General features: G+C 51.6%; 2 protein-coding genes across 4 annotated transcripts; one reads left to right on the top strand and one right to left on the bottom strand.

Moving 5' to 3' along the window:
* Positions 1-2,327: 2,327 nt before the first annotated feature.
* Positions 2,328-7,138, bottom strand: LOC101791298 (green-sensitive opsin). The gene is made up of 5 exons (XM_027444903.3): positions 6,778-7,138; positions 4,863-5,031; positions 3,590-3,755; positions 3,232-3,471; positions 2,328-3,041 (listed from the first exon to the last, which is right to left on the bottom strand). The coding sequence occupies exons 1-5, from the start codon at positions 7,136-7,138 to the stop codon at positions 2,910-2,912; spliced, it is 1,068 nt and encodes a 355-aa protein (XP_027300704.1). The 3' UTR covers positions 2,328-2,909.
* Positions 7,139-10,991: 3,853 nt separating this feature from the next.
* MLN (motilin) lies at positions 10,992-25,254 on the top strand. 3 transcript variants are annotated; one of them, XM_013106255.5, is made up of 7 exons: positions 10,992-11,139; positions 12,580-12,669; positions 17,279-17,349; positions 21,103-21,228; positions 22,720-22,824; positions 24,198-24,306; positions 25,015-25,254. In XM_013106255.5, exons 3-7 carry the CDS (start codon positions 17,317-17,319, stop codon positions 25,038-25,040), a joined length of 399 nt encoding a protein of 132 aa, XP_012961709.4. In that variant the 5' UTR covers positions 10,992-11,139; positions 12,580-12,669; positions 17,279-17,316; the 3' UTR covers positions 25,041-25,254. The 3 variants fall into 3 exon arrangements, with proteins under 3 accessions (XP_012961709.4, XP_038024468.2, XP_012961711.4); XM_038168540.2 differs by having other exon boundaries at positions 10,994-11,139; positions 25,111-25,254; XM_013106257.5 differs by lacking the exons at positions 10,992-11,139; positions 12,580-12,669; positions 17,279-17,349 and adding an exon at positions 18,920-19,024.

Raw genomic sequence — 25,254 nt, 5'->3', positions numbered from 1 at the left:
AACAAAAAACAAAAAACAAAACTTTTTGCAAAGGTTTTGCACATCTGGTGAGGCAGCTGGCTGGGGGTGGCCAGAAGGGATTGCTGCAAGCATCTGCTGCTGCCTGGCCAGCTGCAGCATCACGAGCAGAGACAGCGCAGGGCTGGGGCACTCTGCTCATTCCCTCTCCTGCAAAGCCCCCAGCCCACCTCCGAGGGGGTCCCTGGCCCCGTGGGCTGCTGCTCTCTCCCTCCAGGGCCTGCTGCAATGCTGTTGGTTCTGCTGGCATCGCTGCATCGCAGCAAAAGCCAAGCAGCCTTTGTAACTGCAATATTGTACAGGAAGAAAAAAGAGAGAGGGGTCTGCAGCTTAGCACAGTGCTGTGTTTTGGGGGGGGAAGGGGAGAGGAGGGTTATGGAGGGCTGCGTTCTCACAATATATTGCACTTAAAAGTCCATGGGGTGGGATAAGCGATGCCAATGGGGCTTCTTTGCTTCCTTTGTACACCGTGTGTTCAGGCACCTGCTGTAAAACAGCCCCGGTGCTTCCACTCCTCCGCTTCAAAGAACAGAAGGAAAAGGGCTCGGTGCTCTGGCAGTGAAGGGAAGGAGGCTCCTGAGACCCGGGGAGAGGGGAGGATGAGCCATGAATTATTCAGCGTGGCTGTCGGTGTGAGAGCAGAACTGAGACCCGCTCCGGCAGTGACCCCAGCATCGGGCTCTGGCCAGGAGCCCTGAATTTGGGCGATGCAGGCTCAGTCCTGCTGGGAGCGGAGGCACGAGGGAGCCCGGGGAGCTGGGGCTGGGGGTTTCTGTCCCTGCATCCCTGCCCTGGGGGCAAGCCTGGGGGCAAAGCTTCCCATCAGCTTTGGTTGCTTTGGCCCAAAAGAAGAGGAAAAATGGCTGAGAAGGGGCACGTGTGTGCTGAAAGGAGGGGGGTGGCTGCAGGTGAGAGCCCCAGAAGTGAACGTGGCTGGGATCGCCCTCCAGCCGGCTCGGTAACAAATTCCCTGACACAGGGAACAATTTTTCCCTGACTCTGCCAGTTCCTTAACACTGCCGACTCTAAGGGCCCCGTGGGGAGGGGAACTTTCTGCAAAAAGCTCTCTGCTGCAGCTTTATTTAAGGCTGTGTGGTGGACGCCGAGATATTAAAGGCCAAAAAAAAAAACACTATAATGGATGGTGCTAGGCTGGGCAGCGAGCACCTCTGCCCCCGTGGCCATGATACAACAGCCACAGCAGCTGCCCCGTGCCTTTTCCCTGTCTCTTTTTGCTCCTAACCCCTTTTGGTGCTTCAGCTCACTGGGGACAGTCACTGGTCTCACCTCTGTGACCTGTGTTTGATAATTCCCAGGTCCCCTTTTCCTGGCTTTTGAGGCAGCCCTGGGCTGGTCCCTACCAGCAGCGTGGTGTTTTCTCAGCTGGACATCAGCGTCTTGTTGACATGGCCCAAGAGAAAGGAAAAGGACTGAGCATCTTTATTTTTCTCTGTGCTGCTTCTGTTTATTTCTTACTTTTTAATCCCTACTTCTCATCTGTAGAAGTCCTTGTGCTGACACGATGTTATTTATTTATAAAATATGTACAGGAAAGTGCTTGGCTACCGGTCCCACCCTCCAAGGCTGGCCGTGCTCGTCCAGCCAGCAGGAGCGAAGGTGAAAGACGATTTCTGTGCCTTGGAGCTGGGAGAAGGAGGAGAAGGAAAGGGCTGAGAAAGATAGAGACTTCAAAGTATGTGAGCAAATATTTACAGGTTCCAAGACACACACACAAAAAAAATATATCTACAGTGTTGTCTTGGGGATACAGGGAGTCAGGCTTGAAGTAGAGCCTGCTCACAGCTCCATTTGTTATATTGATTTATAAAGACTACGGGTATTGATTTCTGCTGGCTGTGCTGTCAGCAGGGTGCGCAGCCCCAGCGAGACCCAGGCTCGGGTGCTGGCAAGGGGCAGCCGAGACCGCTCCAGCCACGGATTCGTGCTGCTGGGGATTTTGCGGCAGTGCTGTCTGTGTTTATGCTTAGTTTTTTTTTTGCAAATGAGGGCTGAATGCTTCTGAGGCACTCCCTTGAGCACCAGGGAGCGGAGGATGCTAGCAGGGAGCGTGTTTCTGAGCGGATGGGAGGCAAATATTCTACTTCAGGGTTTCCCACTGGCTGCTGCTGTTTTAACGTGATGTGAACCAAGCTGAGGTCTTTGCTGGCACTTGGGGCAAGTAGGGAGCATCCCCAAAACCTGACCAGCTCCTGGGAGCTGGGGATGGGATGGGATGTGGATTTTGGTGCCTGCAGAGGTGCTACAGAGGCTGCAGAGCATGGGATGGAAATGGTGCTGTGGATCTGCTTGTGAAGCCACAGCGAGAGAAGCATCCACCCTCCTTGCTGCCACCCTGCAGCTCTGCACGAGCACGTGGAGGCCATGAGGAAAGGTTTTGCATGCAAATCCTGGGGCAAGAGATGCTTTAAAGCAGATTTCCCTCCTGGACCAGTAGGTGCCATGAAAGGACACCCCCCTACCCCAAACAGCCTGGAGCTTGCTCTTTCCCCCGTGCTGTTGCACCCCAGCTCTGGTTGCAGACTGGCTGCCCAGTATGGGATTAGCACAGCATCAATGTGCAGGGGGCGAGGTGCCCCAGGGCTGGTGTTTGCAGGGGGCAGGATGCTGCTTGCACCTGGGGGTGCCCTGGTGCTGGACTGCAGCATTGTGGAAGGGCTCAGCGTGCCAGGTTGGTACCCATGGGGACGAGGGGAAGCCGTGGCAGTGTGCGCAAGGCTGCTTTGCCAGGCAGGAGCGCAGAGCTCTGCAGGATGGCAGGAGGGGGCTGCTGGTGTGCAAGGGAGTGACTGTGTGGGATCAGGTTGTGGGTGTGAGGGTGTCTGTCTTGGTCCCCGAGCTCGGTGGTCACCCCAGTTCAAACTGTCCATGGTCTATGCAGGTGAAACTTGGCTGGAGGAGACGGAGGAGACCTCGGTCTTGCTCTGGGATACAGCAGAGGAGACATCTTCGTCCCCAAAGGGGTTCTTGCCGCAGCAGATCGTGGTGATCATGCAGTTACGGAACTGAAGGGGGGAGACAAAAGGAGAACAATGGCACCCGAGGGCAGCAGAGGTGAGCTGTGAGACTGAGAGCCCTGAGCTTGCTGCTCCCCTGGGCTGAGATGCAACTGGGGAGGACCAAGGTGCCCACGGTGACACTGGGCATAATGGGAAGCCCCACGCAGGGGAGAAGCCGTGCCCTGGGACGTCTCACCTGCTTGTTCATGAGGACGTAGATGATGGGGTTGTAGAGGGAGGAGCTCTTGGAGAAGAAGGCAGGCACTGACATGAGCGTGGCAGTGAAGTCTGCTCCCTTGTTGGTGAAGATCCAGAACGCCACCACGGCGTAGGGCGTCCAGGCCAGCATGAAGCCCAGCACCATCAGGATCACCATCCGCGTCACCTCCTTCTCTGCCTTCTGCGTGGTGGCCGACTCCTGCTGCTGCGCGGCTGCCTGCGGGTGGGGGGCAGTGAGGGGCAGCCCCCAACTTTCCCCCTCCTCAACATCACCTCCCCGTGCTGCCCACCCGGTGCCCATTCACCCCTCCGCGTGCCCCCACCCCGGCTGTTACCTCTCGGACTTTGCAAATGAGGCGCCCGTAGGAGAAGAAAATGACCACGACCGGGATGATGAAGTGGATGATGAACATGTAGAGGACGTAGGACTCGTTGTGGTAGTCGGGGTTGTGGGTGTAGTAGTCGGGGCCGCAGGAGCACTGCATCCCCTCGGGCATGTATCTGCCAGCGAGAAAGGTTAGGACCATCACCAGGACCCTCCCTGGGACAACAGGAGGGGTTCAACCTGGGGACTGGATTCCCCAAGGAAGGGGGGATGCTCCCAGAGTGGCATGTATCTGAGGGGAGCTGCTCCCCAGCTTCTTCTCTGCACCCTGTGCCCCTGGCCTGGCTGGCTGTGCAGCACAGCTCCCGTGGGACCTGCAGCCTGCAGCACCGCTCACACCGTGCCGACACGTTGCGCTCGGGTGCAGAGCATCATTTTGTTGTGACACTGCTTCCTCCCACGGGCAGCGGGCTATTTATCTCCTTCCTACGTGGCTGAGCACTTGCCTGCCAGGAGCCACCTGCTCTCTCCCTCTGCAGATGGAGGGAAGCTGAGCGGGAACAAGAGCTGCTGGCTCGGTGGGTCTGAGCTCTGGAGGGCTTGGTCCTTGCAGCTGTGTCGGGCAATGGGATGCACAGCTCACATCCTGGGTGCAAGACAGGTCAGGCTGGGTGGGAAGCCAAGGACCTGCCTGGCCCTGAATCTTTATCCAAAGCCAGAGAGGAGCTGTGTGCCCATGCCGTGTTTTAGGGGGATGATGGAGGGACTTTGTTGCTCCAAAGCCACCTCCTGCCTGTGCCCAAAGAGGTGACAGGGGCTTGTTATGACCTGGGGGTGGCAGCTAGGGTTGGAGCTGCAGCTCTAGGGAAATCACCTCTGTCTCACTCCTCCCTTTCACTCCTCGATGTTCTGGGTGGGCTTCAGCTGATGCATCAGCTCCTGGCAGGGGCTGTGGGTGCGTGCAAGAGCCAGGACTGAAATTCACTGCAGTGCTGGGGGCAGAACAGATGGGTTTTGCAGAAGAGCATGGCAGGGATGCTGGTAAAGGTGCTGCAGGGCTCCCAGCAGCCACGCTACAGCAGCAGCACATGAGCAAGGCCACGCTTGCTCCCCAGAGCAACCTTGTCTGTGGAGCTGGTTGCTCAAACACCCTTTATGATCTGCAGAGAGAAATGGGACCTTCACGGCACAGGTGGGACAAGCCATGCCTAGCAAAGCCATTCTTTCCCTGCGGGGTGTAAAGGGCAATTGCAGCTGGAGATGCCGAGCATCCCCCGACTCACCTGGACCAGCCGAAGAGGGGAGGTGCAGCACAGGAGAAGGCCATTATCCAGGTGAAAGCGATGCCCATCATGGCGTGGGTCGCGGAGAAGCGGAAATTTCCCATGGGCTTGCAGACGACGATGTAGCGTTCGATGGCCAGGACCACCAGGGACCACAGGGCAACCTGGCCTGCGGGAGGGAGGGAGGAAGGGAAGGAGGGCGTGCGGTGGTGGTGAGAGCTCCTCTGGGCTTGTGCTTCCCTTCGTGGGCACAGCGAAGAGCAGCGGGGATGGAGGGGTGGGGGATCAGCAAGGGATAACCTGCATCCCATGCAGCAGCTGAGAACCTTGCTCAGACATGTAAACGCTCTGGGAGCTGAGGGAGCATCTGCATTGTGCTGGGATGCTGGTGATGGAGGAGGGGATTGTTGTGTTTTTTTCATCATTTAAAAAAAAAACAAAAACACAACACAAAAACAAACAGGGAGTAAGGGTGCAAGGAAGCATAGTTTCCGGCAACAATGCCAGATGCATTCAGACCTGTTGATGCCTTTAAATGTGTGTTCCAGGAGTCTTCTGCCAGTGCTGGATCAGGGGGAGGCATGCGGGGGAGGCTGTGTGGGTGAGCGTGCATGCACATGTATTTATAAGGGATAATTAAACTTCAGGGGATTGGGAGCGTTTAGTCGGTGCTGTAAGCCTGCTAATGCCCCCAGCTGTGATAATCTGCTGATAACTACACCCTGTGCTAGGATTCACTGGAGACCTGCTGCTCAGTGACTGCTTCCCATCCAACTTTCTTCCCTGTGCTCAGGAGCCACTGCTTGCTTTAGTAGATAGGAAACCTGGAAGGGCGAATGATGTTGCTGGAAAACCCCTAGGCTCACTCAATTGGAAACGGTGCAGACCCACGGGGTCTTCCGATCCTAAGCCATTCCCTGGTCTGTGGCTTGGATCAGGATGCTTAGCTTTGTTTTTGCCTAGCAGAAGATCCTTCTTTTGTTGAGATCCACATCGTTGCAGGAAATACCCTGCTTAGGGGGGAAAAATTAAAGTCTTTGCAGTGGTTGTGAGTGTCTGCAGCAAGGATTAGCGGCTGCCAGATAAATCGCAAAATGTAGTGTGGGCCTGGTTGGCTGCGGGGGTTTGGGTGTAAAATGGATTTTCCCTGTTCTGCAGGGGGGCTTTCTGCAGGGTGAAGCATTAGCAGTGCTTGCATCCCTGAGAAATGGAATAAGGAAGCTCCCAAAGGCATCCAAACTGGGTGCAACTGGGACAGAGCTGAGCGGTTGCTGCAAAGTCTGGAATCCTCCTTCCCCTCCGTGTTGCTGCTCTTCTCTTCTGGTTAAGAGCTGCCACAGCTCCCTTTTGCTCCAGGATGAGCTGTGACCCCTCTCCTCATCTTGCTCTCCTCCTCTCCATGCCCATGCCCCTTCTGCAGGTTCCCTCTCCTTTCCTGGGATGTCTCTTCTGTCTCTGAACCCTCCAAAATGCTTCACCTTGTTCCAAAAAGGGAAGCCTTTTGGTAAAGATGTTTGGCACTGACTCAAGGACACCGCATCTACATCCCCAGCGGGTCTTTGCTAGTTGCATGACCTTGATGCGAGACCCCTGAATGCGCCCTGGGCAGCTTGGCCAAATGACCCCAGGCCTGATCCTGCAAACCAGGATCCCTTCCCAGGCCTGCTCGTTTCCTTGCCCTGCGAGTGGTGAGGTGGCTGCATCTTGGCATCAAGATCAAACTTGCCTAAATCTCTTTTCATCCCCATCTTCAAGCCGCAGGGAAGAAGCATCTTGCATGAGGAGCCCCATGCTGGTGGGACCATCCCAACAGCACCACAAAGGCATGGAGCTGGGCTCCTAAAGCCCTGAAGAAGCAAAATCACCCGCTGCCAAGCCTGGCCTCAGACCCAGGCTCCCACCCCGCAGCCCTTACCTCCCAGCGTGGCGAAGAAGCCCTCCACGGCACAGCCAACGGGGCCGAAGACGAAGTATCCGTTCCAGGCCGTGTAGAAGGTGACCGTGAAGCCAAAACAGGCCATGAAGAGGTCAGCCACCGCCAGGTTGACCAGGATGTAGTTGAGCGGCTGCCGGAGCTTCTTGTGTTTGAAGGTGACCAGGAGGGTGAGGAGGTTGATGGGCAGGCCGGTGGAGATGAGGAAGAAGATGTAGCAGCACACAAGGCGGTATTTCCAGGGCTCGGCTAGGTAATACTGGGGGTACTCGAAGGGGCTTCGCACCACCCCTGTCTTGTTGGACATAGGCACGTAAAAATTGATACCTTCCGTCCCGTTCATCCTGCCAGTATTATGGCAGCTGCTGTGCTTTTAAGGGTACTTTTAAAGCAAATGTTCTTTTTTTTCTTTTTTTTAATTAATTTTGTTTCAACCCTGATTACAAAAAAAAAAGGGGGGGGGGGGGAGCCCCAACCCAGTGTTTAAAAAATAAAAAATAAATAAAAGACCCCTCCCCTCACTCCAAAACTGAATTAAGTGCTAAGAACAACAGTAAATCCCAAGGGAAGGAGAGGTGGTGCGCTGGCCCCGCACCACATCGAGGGCTGGCGGTGCCGAGGGAGGTTTTATACCCTTGGTCTTCCTTGAGGGAGCGCGGGGGGAGGCCGGATTAGGGGCTAGGCTAAGTTTGTATGACAAGGGCAACGGGATTGAGAGGGGCTGATGGTTTAAGAACCCTCTAAGCAGCCAGTTGGCCCCAAAACCTGCATTAAAGCGTATTAATTTCCATTAAGTGTTTAATATTGTTTAAGGAGTTGGGGGGAGGAAGGGAAGGGCTTGGGGAGCCCTTTGGAAGAGGGGTGAAGGCAGGAGAAGAGATGGTGAGTTGGGGAGATGTTTCTTTGGGTGACCAATGGGGGAAATGGGTCTGTGTTTGAGTCTATGGTGGACCATAGCCTTTGGGGGGTCCCTGGGTGGTTGAAGGACTCCATCGGAGCCTTGGGGGCCCAAGGGGTGCCCAGCCCTGCTCTGCCATCCTCAGGCAGGTCACTGGGAGAGCAGCAGACAGAGTTTGGCCGTGCTGTGCTTCCCGTGCCTGGTTCAACGTGGGCACTGCATGTTTTGGGCCCTTGTCCCTGTCACAGGGCAAAACCAGGTTCTGCTGATGTGGGTCAGGGCCACCTGCATGCATGGCACTGAGCAAAGGCAGGAGGGGAAGCTGCTTCCATCCCAAAGGCTGCAAGTTTGGTAAAAAGAGCATTTGGGGGGCAGGTTGGCTGTGTTGCATCCTGGCTGTGCTAGAGTGAAAAGAGCTAAATTTCCTCCTCTGTCTTGCCTCCTCTCCTGGATGGAGGATATATTTTGTTCGGTTGACCCTCCAAGGACCTTCGGTAGGAGTACACCATCCAGTATCTCCCATCCGTGCCTCCTCCCAGTCCCAGAGAGCTGGACACCACTCTGGGTTGGGGCTTTGCAAGGATTGGCAGGGCTTAGGGAGGATCCCTGGCCACAGCTCTGAAACCAGCCTGACGGTGCTGCTGTTTGCTGGAGAAGCAGAACCTCAGCTCCCTGGGGGGGGAAGGGAAACTTTGGTGATGCTGTCATCTCCAGTTCCCTCCAGAGATGGTGCAGAGAGACCAGCACCAGCCTGTAGCCACACTGGGATGGAAGTTCCTGGTCTCTTGGTGCTCATCTTAAGGTGTGGGACCTCTATCCCAGTGCACGCAAGATTGTGAAACCCTTCTCAGCAGCATCAGCACTACCTTGGAGCACCAGGGCTCCATCCTGGCCAAGCTCTTCCTTCTGGGTCAGGGGTACTCCTTCTCCAAGAGACCTGCCTAAGGCGCCTTAGCGAAGCTCTTCCATTAATCTCTGACATCTGGTGGTGTTAATGGCCCTGATCTGTTAATGCCGTAAGCTGCTAGCCTCTTTCCCACAGCTGCCCTCCACCAAGGCAAGGTGGATGGAAAAACTCAATGCTGTCCTGCTGGAGGAATGAGGTCTCCTGCTATTCTGCAGCCTCTCGGAGCTAGAGGGCAGGAGCGGAAGGCTAAGGGGTGTGGGTGGGATGAATGATGTCCTAATCGCTGGCCCACTGATCCATCTGCACAGGTCTGAAAGGAGCAGAAGTAGGACATGGCAACAGTAAGTGGGTCACAGCAGCCTCAGGTGCCCTGGGATGAGCAATCCCCATGGGACGTCCGTGCCTCTCAGAGCGATCTCCCTGCATGTCCTGGGGAACCACCGGGCGTGGAGTTCCCAGACGAGATCTTTTCAAGACTTTCCACAAGGTTTTCCTTGAGGAGAAGACTTCTATGGGCAGAACTCCCTTGGCCCTACATCTCAAAACTTTCCCCAGCGCTGTTTCATGCCTTTCCTGTCCATAGTCAGGCTTCTGGATGTACAAAAGCTGAGCGTGTTTTTGCAGAATTAGTTGAGTACTAAAAGAGAAAGTTAATACACAGAAAGAGGCATGTGCAGATGTGCTTCTCAATTCCACTGTGGAATCTTTCATGGTGCAAGACAACTCCTTTCACCTAAAAGATATCACTACGCCTGTCCACCTTCATAAGACTTGGACCTTGCTGCCAGTGCCAGCAGCATCTGAAAGCTCTGGTGTTTCTCCAGGGCTTTGCACAGAAACGTGGTTATCTCCATGGACTGCGACTTTTCACTTCCTGATATTTCTTTCCATGAGACTTTGTGGTGTCTCATCTTCTCCTAAAGAGTAAAAAAAGTTGTACAAATGAAGCATATTTGAGGGGGGAGGAGGCAAAATGGAAGCCTGTTTTGGATGGTGCACCAAGTTTGGGGGAAAAGGTCCAGAGGTGTTGGTTATTTTTTTGGGGGATCAGTGCAGATCCTCTCCTCTCCCTGTTCCAGCTAACACACGGCACAACTTGGGCTTCATGCTTGGCACCCAGCAGCCTTTCATACACAGGATTACCAACACCTGGGCCAAGAGGACTCTCACATCATCTTGGACTAGGTCTGGACCTGCCCCTTTCCCATTTTGGGGACCTGAACGTGGAGCAGGTAAGCCTGAGTCCCCTGTGTTACACTAATGGGGCTGAACACGGCGCTGTCCCTTCCCAGCTGTCCTCGTGGACTCAGCTTCCCCCCCTGGCAGGCTGAGGGCAGCATTTTGGTCGATATCCCAAGGCTGCTGTTGGCATGGATTTAGAGCTCTCCGCAGGTCAGCGGCAGCCGGAGCAATGCCGAAGGCCTCGAATCAACTCTGCAGAAGAAAACGACACCAGGGAGGTTAGCTGGTTCCTCCAGGACGTGCCCTGAATGCAACCTCTCTTCCCTCTGTGTCCCTGTCACAGAAATGGAAAGTGATGGCTTTAATTTGGCGTCTCTTAGCGGGGAAACTTTACGGACTGTCTCCCAGAGAGCTCTCAATTGCTTTCTATGCTGACTCCATGGCAAAGAAAGCAATAGCAAAATTCAGGCCCCGTTTAATGCAAGAAGAGAAGCTTGCTTCCTTTGTGTTTGTCCTTAGGAGAAGGAAGGTTTTTCTTCCCTCACACAGGCTTTTCTGCTTTGCTAAGCTCTTTGAGATGAGATTGTCTCTTATTCATTGTTTGTCAGCACATTGCGTGAAGGAGCCCTGAGCTTCTCCAGGCTTTCATGTCCTGTGTAAAGCAAGAAACGATAATTATAATCAAATAACCAAGCTGATACGGTTGGTTTCTGGGATTTCAGTGGCAAGCAGAGCGAGCCACGCAGCCGTGTTGGGGGTGGCTTTTCCGTGGGGGTGGCAGCCGGGAGCCCTTTGCTGTCCCCGTCCCTGCCCCCGTGCAAGGAGCATGGCCACTTGGACAAATACGAAGGAGCGATTTGCCCAAGGGCACACAGGAAATAAGCTGCAGAGAAATGCAAAAGTAATAGAAATCACTCCTGAGGCAAATGTCTGAGCTTAAATTCTGGTGATGGCCTCATGTACAGGACCTTAAACCTCAGCCACGAGCACCAGGCACCAACACTGAATGCAAAGTGATGCTGAGCTTGCTTTTGTGCTCTTGGCAGGTTCTGCAACACGCTGCTTTGAATATACCTGCTGGAGGGGCTCATTCCTCCCTCCTGGGCAGGAGGAGAGGGAAGCACAAATATCACGGTGCCTCCCGGTCCTCCAGCTGCCCTGGGAAGACCTCGCCTCCCCGTATCAGATAGCAGCCACGCGCGGCCACTGCGCTGAGCCGCTTATGCTGGGCTTGTGAGCTCCCTCGCCAGGAAAGGGGTTAAAGCAAGATAAAGCTGGAGCGTTATGGAGACCATATGGAGGGGAAGAAAACCCTTTATCCTGTAATTGGATTCGTTCCCAGCGGCTCCCAGCGGAGGTGAGGCTGAGTGGAGCTGACAGGACGTGATGGGTGAGGCGCTGCCAGCCGCCCCGTCCAAAGCAGGATGTGTGTGCACAAACTTGTGGATCAATCCGTTAGAGTGGATCAAATAGATTTAAATGCGTGGCAGGGAGAAGGAGGACACAGATGTATTTGCAGTTTGGTTTGGTTGGCTGTTCCTTGCTCAGCGTGGATTAACTCGGCTGTGGCTGGTGGGGCTGGCTGCTCACGGCTCTGCTGGGCTCGCACGGCTGCGTCCACCCAGGACAAGGAGCTGGTGGTGCAGAGAGGCTCTTTATGCCATGCCCTTGCTTCTTTCCCCAAAAATTAGAGTTCACACAAGTCTATCTCCTGCTTTGCTTACTGCATGCATGAGCTTTGGGCAGGAGGACCCCCAGGTCCTGCTTTCCCTGCAGGTTCCCCTTCACTCCCTCCTGGGGCTCTCCCCACCAGTGCAGCTTTGCAGGGGGTGGATGCACCAGAGCCAGAAGGCAGCTGGGAAGTGGGAGAGCTTCACTGCTGCCAACCACATCTCATGTGCAAGCAAACAGGACCCTGCCACCTCCCTGGCATTTCCTCCTGCCACTGATCTAGGTAACATCTCTGCAAGCACCCTAGGATTTCCTTGGAGGGACGGAAAGTCCCTGGGACCTGTCATTTTCCTGCCGGCGAGCTGAGCAATCCCGGTTCAGCTGCAGACCTGCACCACTCAGCGTGGTGCTGTCAGCACCTTTAACTAAGTGATAAACCAGAGCTTTGCAGCGGTTTGCAAGACAGTCTCACCAGCCACGTAGCAGCGGGACCAGCAGGCAGCACAGCCCAGCAAACCAAAGCATCACGACCACTTCTCCCTGTATGTTAGCAGCTGCGTAATGGCACAAACCAAACTCTGACGAGGGAAAGCAGGAAGATGCTGCCTGCTCCTGTGAGTTCTTTGTCTTGCAAACTGGAAAAAAAAAAATAATTAAAAAGATAATAATAAATTAATCCTGGTTGGATTTTGTTCTGTTTTAGCAGCTCTTTGAGGCAGGTGGGAGTTAAGGGGTGTTTACAAGGAGAGCTGGGAGCTCGGGATCTCTGTCCAGCTCTTCTCTCCCAGCTCTGCTTTGCCCATCCAGGAGCAGACACGTAACTGCGATGCCTGAGAGGCAAAAGGAAAGATTTTTCATTGAATGCTGAAGGGATGCAAAAGAGCAGCCTTTGTTCTGCAGTGCTCGGTATCACTTGCCGTGGCCTGGCTTTGAGAATGGCTGAGCAGTCAGATAACGGGGTTTAGGCAAACAGAAATAATCTTTTATTTTTAATTTGTAAATCTCATTTGAAGTTGAACTGTTATTCCTCGGGGCCTTATTGTGGATGTTTGTAGCCCTCTGTAGTGATGCTTCATACATGCTGTTTCATTTTGTCATAACTGGGTCATTTTTTTTTCATTTCCAGTGCATAGCCCTTGGTTTTCTCTGTGGAGACTGCTGCGAGTTGGCCAGCCGGGATGTAATCTTTTGGGAAAATCGTGGAGGAAGTCTGGAGGTGGGTTGCTTGTTTTCTGCTTTCAGAGGAGCTGCTTCTGGTACCTGGAGGGAACGCCTCTGTGCTCCAACATCCCTATGGGACCATGGACAGCCAAAACTGGTGCATCAGCTCCCAGCAAAGACGCTTTGGGTCTCCCACCAGAACAACCATATTCTGTACCTTATTGCCCTATTTTGAGGCTGCTATTCCTCTTGACTGGAGTCGAGGCTGCGCATCCTTCACTGGAATTCATTTTGTCTTTTTCTTGTTGTCCCTGCTTTAAAGCCTTGCAGGGATTTGCTCCAGACCAAATGTGTCCCTTCTCTCCCTTTGCCCTTCATCCCATAATTGGATTCATTTATTCCGTCCAGCCCACCCTGGCATTCCCCATCCCTTTACGTAACGGCACCTCTCTGGGCTGTGCCTGGCCGACCTAAACCTGGCGCTTTGCTTGACCTCCAGCCACTGAAACCAGCAGAGGGTTTGCACCAATTCCTGTTGCAGGCTGAATCCCGTGTTGGTACAGCGACCCTTTTCTTTTGCACTTCCTTTTCCCTTCCCATTTACTTCATCTTTTTCCTTTCCATGTGCATTTTGTGGTCTCGTGCCACTGTTGCATCTCCGTGCTCTCACCAGGGCTGGGCTCTGCATGAACCCTGGGCACGTGCTCCTGCCCCACACAGCGTGAGCAAAGAGGGAAATGCAGCAGCCCAAGTAATGGAAGGATCACCTGGAAAAAATGATTAATTTCTCACTCCTTGCATTAATATTTATTCTCCTTAATTCTTGGTCTTTACTGCTTTAGCTCTCTAAAGCTTTTGTGGTTGAGAGGCTTTCACTGAGGTTGCTATTCATCACCTAAGCAAAACATCCCTGGATTAAGCAGGCATTTTATCAAATTTGTGTCCTGTGCTGGAACCAGATTTGCCTGGATGGACGCGCCTGTCTCTGCAGATCTTTCTGCTGTTGTCTGACACCTGCAGCTGGTGTTCCCATGTCCCGGCTGGGATATTTCCCTAATCACCCATTTGGTTGTTGGAGTCTCACCACCCATGCTCATTAACTTGCCACGTGCATGGTCTCTTTTTCACCCTGAAGACATCTGACCCCGTTTCCTTGCTGCCTCGCAGACTGAATTGGTGTCTTGAAAGTCTGAAAGGAGATAAAGCGGCAGCAAACTCTTCTCCCCTGCTGCAGATAAACTGCTATTAAATGCTGAGGGTTTCTGGAATGAAAAGGGTGACTCTCCATTGAAAGCGCTGATAAATCCTGGGCATCCAGCATAATCCAGCCCGCTGTATCAGGAGATCTCGTGGGAGCTGGCAGCATTGAGAACAGCGATGTCTTTTTGTGCTGCAGTTCTCCCATGGACAGATAATCCCCGTGGCCAACAGCAGCAAAGGCTGGGGGCTGGATCTCGAACACTCTTACTTCAGTTTTTATTCCCTTTCCCTTCTCAGGAAAACCGCTGCTGCCTTCTGCAGGAAGGCAGGCTGTACCTGCAAACCTCGCCTGCAAAGGGGACTGTGGGGCTGCATTTTGCATCCCGCCTGTGAGCAAGAATATCATACATCACCTTCCTGCTGATTTGGCAGCGCAAGCAGCCCTGCAAAGCAGCGATTTAATGCACTTCTTGGTGCCTTAGTGTTTCGTCTTGCTATGCTTAACCTGATATATTGTTGTTTGATGCAGGAACAGTAGGGGGTGTAAAGAGAGGTAATACGAAAATAAAAGGTCAATGGGTGCCTGGTGTGTGTAAAGGCTAAATTGCTCTTTCATCAAATCTAATAAATATTCCCTGTGAGGTGGGTAGGGAGCTCCTTTCCTGAAGGATTCCTAAGTGATTGCCCTGCCTCCAGTGCCTCAGCCCAGGGCTGGGGGTGCTGGAGGCACGAAGGGGCTCCCAGATCTTGCTGAGCCCTGGGGCAAAAGGGACAGCCCAGGGGCAAAGGGACAGCAGTGACTGATGAGGGACAAGGCAACCTCAGCCCCTCACAGCGCGTGAGACTGCATTTTTCACTATTCCTAAAAATATTCCTGAGCCTTCTAGTGTAAAACTAGTGGTTTGGATTTGAACACCAAAATGGAAACAGATGAGCTGTATCCCATCTTGTTTTCTCACCTCCTCTCCTTTCTCTCTTCACTTGTTCCAGACTGGGTGGAGAATGGCAAAGGAGTGACCAAAAATGAAGAAAAACAAAGGAAGGAATCGATTGTCTTTTTTTTTTTTTTTTTTTTTTAATTCAGTTGAGAAACCATAACATTTTTATAAGCATAGAAACCATTTTTTTTGTGTGTGTGTGTGTGTGTGTGTTTTTTTTTTTTTTTTTTTTTTTTTTTTTGTTTTTTTTTGTTTTTGTTTTTTTAGAGGAAATGTAATGATTAGGAAATGGGGTCCTTTGACTGGTGACTGTCTCTTCTGCCTCTGGTGAAGAACCTAAATCTTTCTAGGCTGTAGCCAGATGGATGTGCTGTCCTCTCTCTTTCATTTGTATGTCCTTTGCAGACCTGAAGAAACTGAGGCAGCAGGCAGAATTTTCAGGTGTCCTCGCTTCTGGGGTATCTGCTCTAGGTGACCTTAAGCTTGGTTTCTAGAAAGACTTTGGAGTTACAAGGTGTAGCACTGACACATCAGCTTTTAATGGCTGCTGGAGGCTCTCAAAGGTGTGCTGAGTGCCCAGAGGAGCTCAGGGAGGTGCTGGGATGTAAATCGAGGCCATCCTGATGGAGATGGCTCTGCTGTGAAGGCATCTGGACGTGTTGGTGTTGAGGAGCTACAGAGCTGTGTGCTTGCAGGTACAAATGAGTTTGTCACCTCTGGAAGGTGGTGGTGGGATGTTCCTTGTGCTCTGCTGCACATCCAGAGCGTCCTCCTCCTTTCCCATGTCCTGTACCTCATCCATAGCTCCCAGCTCCTCAGCACCAGGAACCAGGCAGTGGAGTGGGTGGAGAGAGGAACAACACAAGGCAAATTCCCCATTAATCCAAAAGATCATTATCAGCTGCCAGAACCAGGAGGGCGAGCTGTTTTGGGGAGTCAGCAGGAGTTAAATCCTTGCTATTGATTCTTTCCCGGCCCGGCTGCACGGCTGAGCATTACCATGAATTACACTGCCGAGCAGCGGGGAGAAATGGAAGTGGGTGCAAAGCAAGCGCGGGGATAGGAGGGGGATGCCTGCGTGATTAAAATATTTATGATGCAAATTAACATGTGTTTTAAGCCCGTGATTCTTCAAATATTTATCTAGCATTAATATTTTGAAAACTGCATTAAAATTTGCCACCGGTGCTTTATTCATTAGGAGAGTTCAGCAGCCACAGACAGCAGTGCCTGCTAAATCTGTAACGCGTCCATGCAGAGACAGCAGCTGGAGGATGGTGCCTGGGCTGTGAGAAAGAGCTTTCTGCTCCCACTTCCAGAGCAGGAGCCTAAAATGAATTCCTTACCCACGTTGACTTCAGCTGTGACTGCAGACATTAAATTCAGCAGTTCACGCGCCGGGCTTCTTGACCCATCTGACTCCAAGTAAAAACACTGTAATGTGAGGGAGGTGAGATTGATACTCCTGTAGGAATCAGGAAGGGGAATTAGGGGCTGAGGGTTGTGAACTTGCCTAAACCTGATGGCTACTGTGGGTCTGATGGAGCTGTGAGAGCAAACTGAATTCCTCCAAGCACAAAGGCAAGGTTTTCCATCTTGTATGTGCTGGCCCCATTCAAGGAGATTTTTGGACAAGGGGGAAAAAGAGGGTGACCTGCTGTGCTGTGGCTCTGACAGCCCCAAATTACAGCCTTTGGGGCACACAAATTCCCAACCACGCACCAGGCAGAGCGGCAGCAGGGCTCCAGCCATTTGTTCTTTCCCCCTTTGCTCTCTATGTGCTGCCTTAGCCTGGGGCCGAAGCTCAGCTTCAGACCAGTGCTGGCTTCTAGCTCCTGTTTTTGATGCCAGCCACTTGCCAAAATACCCCAGGCACGGAGTGACTTGGAGGGAAAAGTACAGGACATGGAGACAAATGCTTGGTGGTGCTGGCACAGGGAACTCATTTTCCCTTGATTCTTTGACACTGCAATTGATGCATGGCTTAACGGACTGCACTACCACTGCCAGTTGCCTGTTAAAATTACTCCCAATTATGGCAAACGTTTAACTTTAGGTACAAGCAGGACTGCGAGCGGCTTCATTTTGCATATCATTTTTTTTGGTTAAGCTTCTAACCTCTGCTGTAATTTTGCTTCATAAAACCTGGAGGGTTTAAGGGAGCCTGCAGACTGCGAGTTGTTACAGGGACTGCAGCCGGGCAGAGTTTTTGCCTTGTGATGCTAGGGGTCAGACTTCCAGCTGTGACTTTTATTTTCCCATATCCTCGTTCTGCACTGGTGACAGGGCATGCCAAGCCTGCCTTTATGGACTGGGAAAAATAGGACAAAAGGGTGCCCGTTTGTGCCCGTTTTTCCCACCTGCTTTGGTGCTTCCACTGTGGAGGTCCTGGAGTCAGGTCCCTTATTTCCAGTTTTGTTTCCTTTCCCTTTTTTGTACCTTTGCACAATTTTGAGGTGAAGCTGGCCGACAGCATCCAGCTAATACAGATATGATTAATTTTCATCTTTCCTTTTTATTTTAAAGGTTGTGCTCTCCAATGCAGAAAGCTTCACCACAGATGGATGGGAAAGCTGCCAGCCAGCCACATTTTTGAGGTAAAAGGGGACAAGACACGGGAAAGTTTAGTGCTTTGCAAAAGTGACCTTTCTTGGTAATTAATTTGTCACTTCCCAACACCATCTGCTGACTCGTCAGCTGCATCCATCATAACCATAAAAAAAGATACTGAAAAAGTCAATTAAAACAAGGACCAGTGTCAAATGGGCTTTGCACAAATTCTTTTGCAAAGGTGGGAGAGGAAAAAAATAAAATAAATAAAATCTAGCCCAACAACCTATTCTATAATATCCTTTTCATCAACACACATACCCATGGTCCCAGGGAGAAAAACTATGTTGAGCTCCCCAGAAGTTTTATAGCCAGGACCACTTCACTGCCCAGCGATAAACAGTAATAAATACACAGGGATCTGGGAAGCATCTCAGCGACTGCCACAATTTTAAGCCAGGATTTGGCCCAAATCGAGCAGTATTGACTGCGGTGGCAGCAGCAATCGCCTTGCGAGGGGCGCCGTGCAGCACGGTGTGTACACATCGCATCGATCAGCGGCGCTGCGGATAGGTGAGGAAAGTCATTTTAGGGGTTTGGGCTGTAGCTCTTTTCCTCTTGTCTCCAGCAAATAGCACCAGTGCTTAGTGCTCAACCAGCCGGGCAGGAACCCTGCTCTAACACCCCGTGAAGCCATTTGATGCAGGAGGCTTTCATTGCTTTCTCCACCTCATTTTTTCCTCCTGCATCTCACTCACTTGCGGCTGCTTGCTCTCGAGGTTCCTCGTGCGTAGCCGCTGCTCTGTGAGCAGCACCGGGACGTTTCTGGCCTGATCCCAAACCCTCCAGCCTCAGCGCCTGTCTGATGGCTTCCAGAGACAACCCTGGGAGATCTTAAGCAAATCGCTTTCTCTTTCTGCACCTCATTTATCTGGAGGGAGATGTTAGTGCATGGTTCGGTCCCTGAGGGGTAGTGCTGTGCCCGGGATTGTGAGATGTGTGGTTATTATGGTAACAGGGGTCACACGGGTCTCAAAATGGGCAGATAAATAGCTCGGGCTGCCTTGGCATCTCCCCACTCATCTGCTCAGTTTTTAAAGCTTTTGGTGATAGGTTTAGCATATATCGTTTTATTTATTATACTAATATTTAGCTGTAGATCCTGCCAGGGGATTTGTTGCCTTGAACGGATGCTTCCGTAATGCCAGTGGGTCAAACTTCATTCTGCTGTGGTTTTGGCACCATTTGGTATTGTTGTTACTGTGATTTGTTAACACGACAGTAGAAATACAATCGGTGCATGCATCATTTGACTGCTGATACACTTGCATCATAAAGACATTATCCTGGGGGCTCACAGCCTACGTAGACAAGCTGAGAGAAGAATTTATCCACCTTACAGATGGGGAAACTGAGGCAGGCAGCGATCTGCATTAGGGGCCCTGTCCAGTTGTGGGATGAACAGAGAACAGCTGCCAGGGGATCATCCTGGAAACGAGAAACTCTTAAAAATCCGATGCAGATAACGGTGCTGCCCATCTGGCATGCTCGTTTCCATGCATGCCAGGTAGCTGCTCCCTGGCCCTGCTGGGAGTGGGGGCACCGGTGTGTGCAGAGCTGTGTGCGTGGGTATATAAAGGGTGGGGAGCACAGCAGGAGCATCCAGGTGTGAGAGGGAACGAGAAGAGGTCTGACCTCCAGCACCCGGGCTGCGCTCACCAGGTAGGTGTGTGGTTTGTGCTTCCATTCCCCAGCTCAGTGGGGTGACCCGTGGGTGCTCGGGTGGGTGCTGGAGGCACCAGAACCCGTTGGCTTCAGCAGCAATTGCTAAACGTGAGAGAGCTCTGACAAAGAAGGAGGAAATCAATGCTTAAATAAGGGGAAAGGTGCTTTCGGCTCTTAACACATGGTGGAAGCATTGATTCCATCACCTTCTGCCTTCTCGTTTGCCGTGAGCACCCAGCAGACACTGGAGAGTGCTGCAGAGGCACGGCAAGCCCTGGGTGCCCTCTGCACTTGGGAAACTGCTTTAAACAGACCAAGAGGAAAAATACATGTATTTGTACAGCTCCTATTGATGGTAACAACTTCATTTTTATTTATTTATTTATTTATTTATTTATTTATTTATTGGAAGACAGAGCCTGGCTGATAAACCTACTTCCTTGTCACTGTTCTCACACCAGTACCAGGTGGATGTTCACCCCTCCTGCCCTCAAATTGGCACTTCACTCCCGCTTTACTCAGGCATAAGCCGAGCTGGGCAATGCTGCTCCCAGCCTCGTGTGACCTCGGTGCTTTGTTGTGCTGATGCTGAACTTGGGATCCTCCTGCTTTGTGCTTTCTCTTTGTAGCTGGGAAGCAAATTCACAAACAACAAGGTACATATCTGCCTGGAGAGGCATTGAGCCGGAGATCTCGGGTCTGACAGACATGTCCTGCCTACAAAATAAGGAATAGACATTCAGAAAAGATATTTTTTGACTGGAGTAATGTGCGGGGGTGTTTCTCTGGAGGAAGAGGGAGAGAATCAATTCACAAAGGGCTAGTCAATACGAGATGAAGGAGGTGACTGAGTTTATTTCTTTGTATGTGGCAGTATTTCATTGCAGCGTTAGAATAAATGAAACCACACAAAAGATTGATGCTGCGGAGATAACACCGCATTATCAGCACATATGCATATTGACATGCTGTATTACAAGGGGAGAGCCTGAGAAATTCCCCTTCTGATCACTCCAGCAACAGCTCCATTTCGCGAGGTCTCCCAGGGTGATCTCTGAGCGTGCCTGATGGTTTTCTGTCCCGGTGTGAGTGGTAAGGGATGAGATGCCCTCTCCTGGGTGCAGAGTGGTGCCGAGGGAGAGGAGTGGGGCTGCAGCCACCTTCACTTGCCATGGGAGCTCCCCTGGCCTGGCACGAAGCTGGGGGATGTGACCGGCAAGTGCTGCAGGAAGGGAATATTTATTAACTTCCACTGGCCTCCAGCTCAATACTAGCTGATATTTATGGGAAATCTAATTTAGGGGTCAAATTTGACCTAACAATGTCTTTTTAATAATGTCCAAACCGAGAGGTTTCTGAAACTAATTAAGGATCAGGCTCCAGTCAGGTAGAGTAGTTAAGCCGTGAGAGCAGACTTCATTAAACGCGTCCAGAGAGAATATTTTAATATTTAAAGAGAGCATTTAATGTTTATATAAGTTCTCTTCCAATGCAAAGTCACTGTTAAATCACTTCAGAAGGTAGTTTTTAAAGCCCTTTATACCAGACTTTTATGCAGCAGGGCTGGCAAACACCCTTCCCAGCTCTCTTGAACCCAGTGAGGCTTATTAAAGGATTCAGTCTATCGGTGCAGATTTTCAAGGGTGAGGGATATAAAAACAAAATTTAACAGAACAGCTGTAGTAAGTTCTTTCTCTCCTGCAGCATCACCGTCTCCCTTGCTGTCAGTGGGATTGACGCGTGTGTTTTGCTCTGGATGTGTGGAGGTCTTAAACCACTACAGCTGGAGGGCTAAAGCTTGCAGAACAGAGGGAGTCTTTAACCGTACTGAAGGGCTGGGCTTTCAGTCTCCCGAGATATTGCTCAAGAACAAATCTGTTTACAAGAAATAGTTTGAGAGGAGAACTGTCAGTCAAGGCACTTCTATTCTCAGCTTAGGAGCAACTGGATGAGTAAATATACCTTTAGTTAGCTGGTGGCTAAATTAGATTGCAGCTGATGAAAAGCCGAAGGGATTTCTTGTCAAACAGCCCTCTCTGTTATCACCCCGGCACCCTCCTTCCTGTGTTGTTCAGGCTCTCACCATGGTTTCGAAGAAGGCGATGGCCAGTTTGCTGCTGGTGTACGTGGTGTCCATGTTGGCTGAACAGACCGAAGGCTTCGTGCCATTTTTCACCCAGAGCGACTTCCGAAAGATGCAGGTAACTCATGGGATGTCCTGCAGTGGTAGGAGCCCTGAAAAACATAGGGAAGGCTTCTTCCTCCCTCTGCTCCCAAGCCCTGTGTACACCATGCCACTGTTGATCCCATCGTCTGCCCCCTCCATTAGGACACAACATCTAAGAGTGGCAGTCCCTCCTCATCCCAAAGTGGTAGGAGATGGCAGAGAACACTTCCAAGACATGAGACTAAAGAAGAGCCTGGACTCCTTTACATAAAAGCTAAAAAACCCATGCGGGACATCATCTGCTGCTAGCAGCTCTCGCTTTTCTTTCCTCCATGCTAGTGGCTGTGATTCCTATAGAGAAGCTGCAGCCTCCCATCATCATACTGATGGGTCTTTTTGTTGTAACAAATAATTAACCATCCTCCAGATGGTTGTCACCTCTGGGATGTGCAGAGAGAATGTTTTTTTCTTTTGATGTAAAACTAATACTGTTGAAAGGTGTCAGGCAGGCAGCCTCAGAGACTGCATCTTCTCCTTAAACACAGCCGAAGGGAGCTTCCCCCGCACGACACAATCCATTGATACCGGGGAGGAATCTTTTTTTTCCCAACACCTACTTGCTCACTGGATAGTGATTTCTTCTTATGGGGAGCACAGACATCCTTCAGCCTCCTTGAAGGAGGAGATGGGGACCCACGCACAGTCCCCAGACGGTTCATACATCGTCACCCTTTTAGTTATGTGTCTGCTGGTGATTGAGGGGCTTCTGGAGGTACGTGGGTGAAATCAGTCTTAGCTTTCTTCTAGAGGCTGCCTCTTCTCCTCCGAGCACGTGTTCAAACCAAAGCGAGTGCACAGCAAGCAGTCAGCGTGGCGCTGAGCACAGCCTTCGCTGCATCTTTCATCCTGTTTTGTCGGTCATACCCCAAAGCAACTCTGGCTTTTCTGTTTGGGGTAGGAAGAAAGGAAGGGTCCTGAAGCCAAGATTAGCCCTGTAAGTGGGAAAGAACTGATGTTACAGACTTCCAAGAAAGTCTGGCAATATGTGTTGTCTGCACAGAGCTCTCCATTTGCAATGAGCTTGTGCAGGGTTTTGTTAAACTTCGGTGCCACTGAGACAGAAAAGAACCAGGACTGAGCCTACGGAATGGCTGCGTGAGGTCGATGTGCTCAGCTGCCACGTCCTGCTGCCAGCGGTGTCTTGCACGGATCAAAGCAGTCATCCAGGAGTGTCAGGTTTGCTGCAGAGCTTTACCCTCAGTACCGTAACCCAGCCTTACACATTGCGGCCCCTCCTGCGTATCACAGTTACAGTCCCAAGGCCACGATGACCGCAGCTGATGGGTCTGTTCCCCGTGAGCTGTGGCCCTAGGGTAGGATGCTGCAGACAGCGCTCAGACCTCCAGTCCCTCTGGTTTTCTGCCCTGCTCCGTGGCTGTCGATGTGATGCAGAGAGGGTTTGGTACCTGTGCAAAGCTGCCACACGGCACCACTCCCCTGTTTGCTTTCTGCTGTGGGGTTACAGGAAAAGGAGAGGAACAGAGAGCAGAAGAAATCCCTGACCCCACTGCAGCAGCTGGATGAGGAAGGCCTTGCTGAGCAGGCTGGCGCAGATGTTGCAACAATCCAGGTACGTTGAACCCTGAGACTCTGAAAGCTCACAGGGACACGTGGGGGAGAACTGACAGCCCAAGGGCTGCCCCATGGGGCCTGGCAACCACCAGGTGCCACATGAGAAGCCAGAGGGTGTTATTAGGGAGCTCACAACCTGTGTAAAGCAACAACGCCCATTTCCTACCAGCTCTGCCAGGCAACCAGGCAAGGATGCATCAGAGAAAGGTTTTACCTCCAAGCCATAAATTATCTCAGAGGTTTAGCAGCCTGGTCACCCCTCAGACCTGCCTGGCCTCTCCCTTAGCATGGGAAGATGGAAACAACATGTGGTCTGTCTCCGCCGTTCAGTGAACGCCAGCCAACTGCAAGGCAGTAATTTGCAGCTCTGCTTCAGGTCTGGTTTTAACTTGTCACTCTTTCAGGCAGCTCCGGATCAGCTGTCTGGTGTCACTCACCTCCCATCTCAGTCCTCTGCACTGCCAGGATCTTATTTATAAAGTTGGGTCCGTACAGCTGCACCCCCCAAAGCCTGTATATAGAGCAGAAAATTGCCAATTTTAGGGATTTAAGTGCCAGTCTAAGCCCTCAAAGGCACGCTTACTTGGTTAGCTAAGTCTGAAAATTGCACTTTCCCTCTTGAATACAGGGAGCCCTTTGCCCGGTCGATGCATCCACTCCTGTGCTCAGCGCGGCTGCCTTCTGCCAGCCAAAGGAGCTTTTAGGTCTAGCCCAAGCAGTGGGACGGGCAGCGGGGCCAGCCTGGAGTTTGGCCAAGACACAGGTCGATGTGCAAGTGCTCTCATAACTGCGGTACACCGATGATCAATAATAGGATTTAAACAGCAAAGATTTGCAGTTCAAAGCATTAAACAGCTGGCACATCCCTTGTCCAATGCTCCCCAGACACTGCAGCCCTCCCGTGCCTCCAGCCACGAGTGGAGCAGCTCTATTTACCTCCAGCACATCTGAGCCACGGCTCAAAGTCAGGCTGGAGGCAGGGCAATGTCTCCTCCTCAGCCCTTTCTAAGGCAGCATGCTTTGCCAGCATCAGTAAAGCTGCTGTCTCGAAGGGTCAGGGTATGAGATAGTGGGGGATTTTAAGGTGTAGAAATGATTTTTCTTTGCAGCCTCTGTTGCCGGTAGGTGCCTTTCTCTGTATTTCTGAGTCAGACCATAGATGCTCCAACGCATGAAAACTTTGGCATTTTCACCAGCACAAGATTGCACTGCAGTACGTGGGGCTGATTTAATTTTGCTTTTCCCCATACAAGGATCATCTCACATCAGCATTAGACCCTTCACTGACTTGAGCAAAGTGGGGTCGAAGCACTCAAACCTGCCTGCCTCTGCTCCCCTCAGCCTTTCCTGATTTTCGTGCTTCCTCCACAGCTAGCTGTTCCTGTTAAAGCCGGGATGTGGCTCATCTCGAGGCAGCTGGAAAAATACCAAGATGTCCTGGAGAAAATGCTCGCGGAGGTGTTACAGGACACCCCAGACGGTACTGTCAGAAGGTTGATTCCTGCCTTGGGAATTCTGCCTTTCCCTCCTCTCAGCAGCTCATCATCACCGAGATATTTATATTCCTCAGAAGGGCTTTTGTGTCATGTTTGCTCACTTTACAGAGTCCTCAGATACCCCACCCACCCGCATGCACGTGGTTCCCTTCTGGGAAGGTTATACCCTCTCTTAGGGTGCTGTCCTGGCCCCAGAGCCACTGCTAACTGTTAGCAGCATTGCAACACTTCCCAGCAGCTCTCCCCAGCCCTGCTTCCCACCTCCCTAGTCCTTCCCAAAAGTCCTCAGTCTTTAGGGTGTAATTTCGAACAACACTTACAATGCTAGCTGCATTAGAATTGTAATGCAAGCTGTGAGGCACTTCGGCACCCACAGGCAGGTGTGAACACCTTGCTCCCTGCACTGGGGCTTAACACTGGGTGAATTGGCTGCAGCTCAAGGTCTTGAGTGCTAACAAATCCAGCCCTGGGATTTTCTCTTAGTGTATAGGAATTGCAAAAGGAAAAATGCAGGGGCGGGGGGGGGGATGCATCTGTTCCAGCCTCAGGAGTGATGGAATGATTATCACTAGTGTTATCACTGAACCTTTGTCTGATTTGGGCTTAAATACCCCAGACAACAGAGTCCCTGTTATCCCTGGGGGAGTTATTTTACTTTGGCCTGTGCTGATTTCAGCCTCCTTGTTTTTCAGGTGAGGAGCTGAGGAGGAGAAAATGATATAGAAAGCCTGGGAAAGACTGAATGATAAATTTAAGGACACTTGTTCTTTCCTCTCTTTGCTTTTTAGCTGACTGATATCTGCAGCATCAGAAGAGAAAGCGATGCAGCTTGCTAAAGCTGAAAGACTCCACTTATGTAAACGAAATCTGTAAAAGAGATTAACAACAAAATCTGAGGTGAGATAATAAAATGCGCAGTATAATTAAATGGA

Source organism: Anas platyrhynchos, chromosome 27, assembly GCF_047663525.1.
Source record: "Anas platyrhynchos isolate ZD024472 breed Pekin duck chromosome 27, IASCAAS_PekinDuck_T2T, whole genome shotgun sequence".
NCBI classification, from domain to species: Eukaryota; Metazoa; Chordata; class Aves; order Anseriformes; family Anatidae; genus Anas; species Anas platyrhynchos.
Note: the sequence above shows the minus strand (reverse complement) of the source record. Positions and strands in the feature narration are given on the sequence as shown.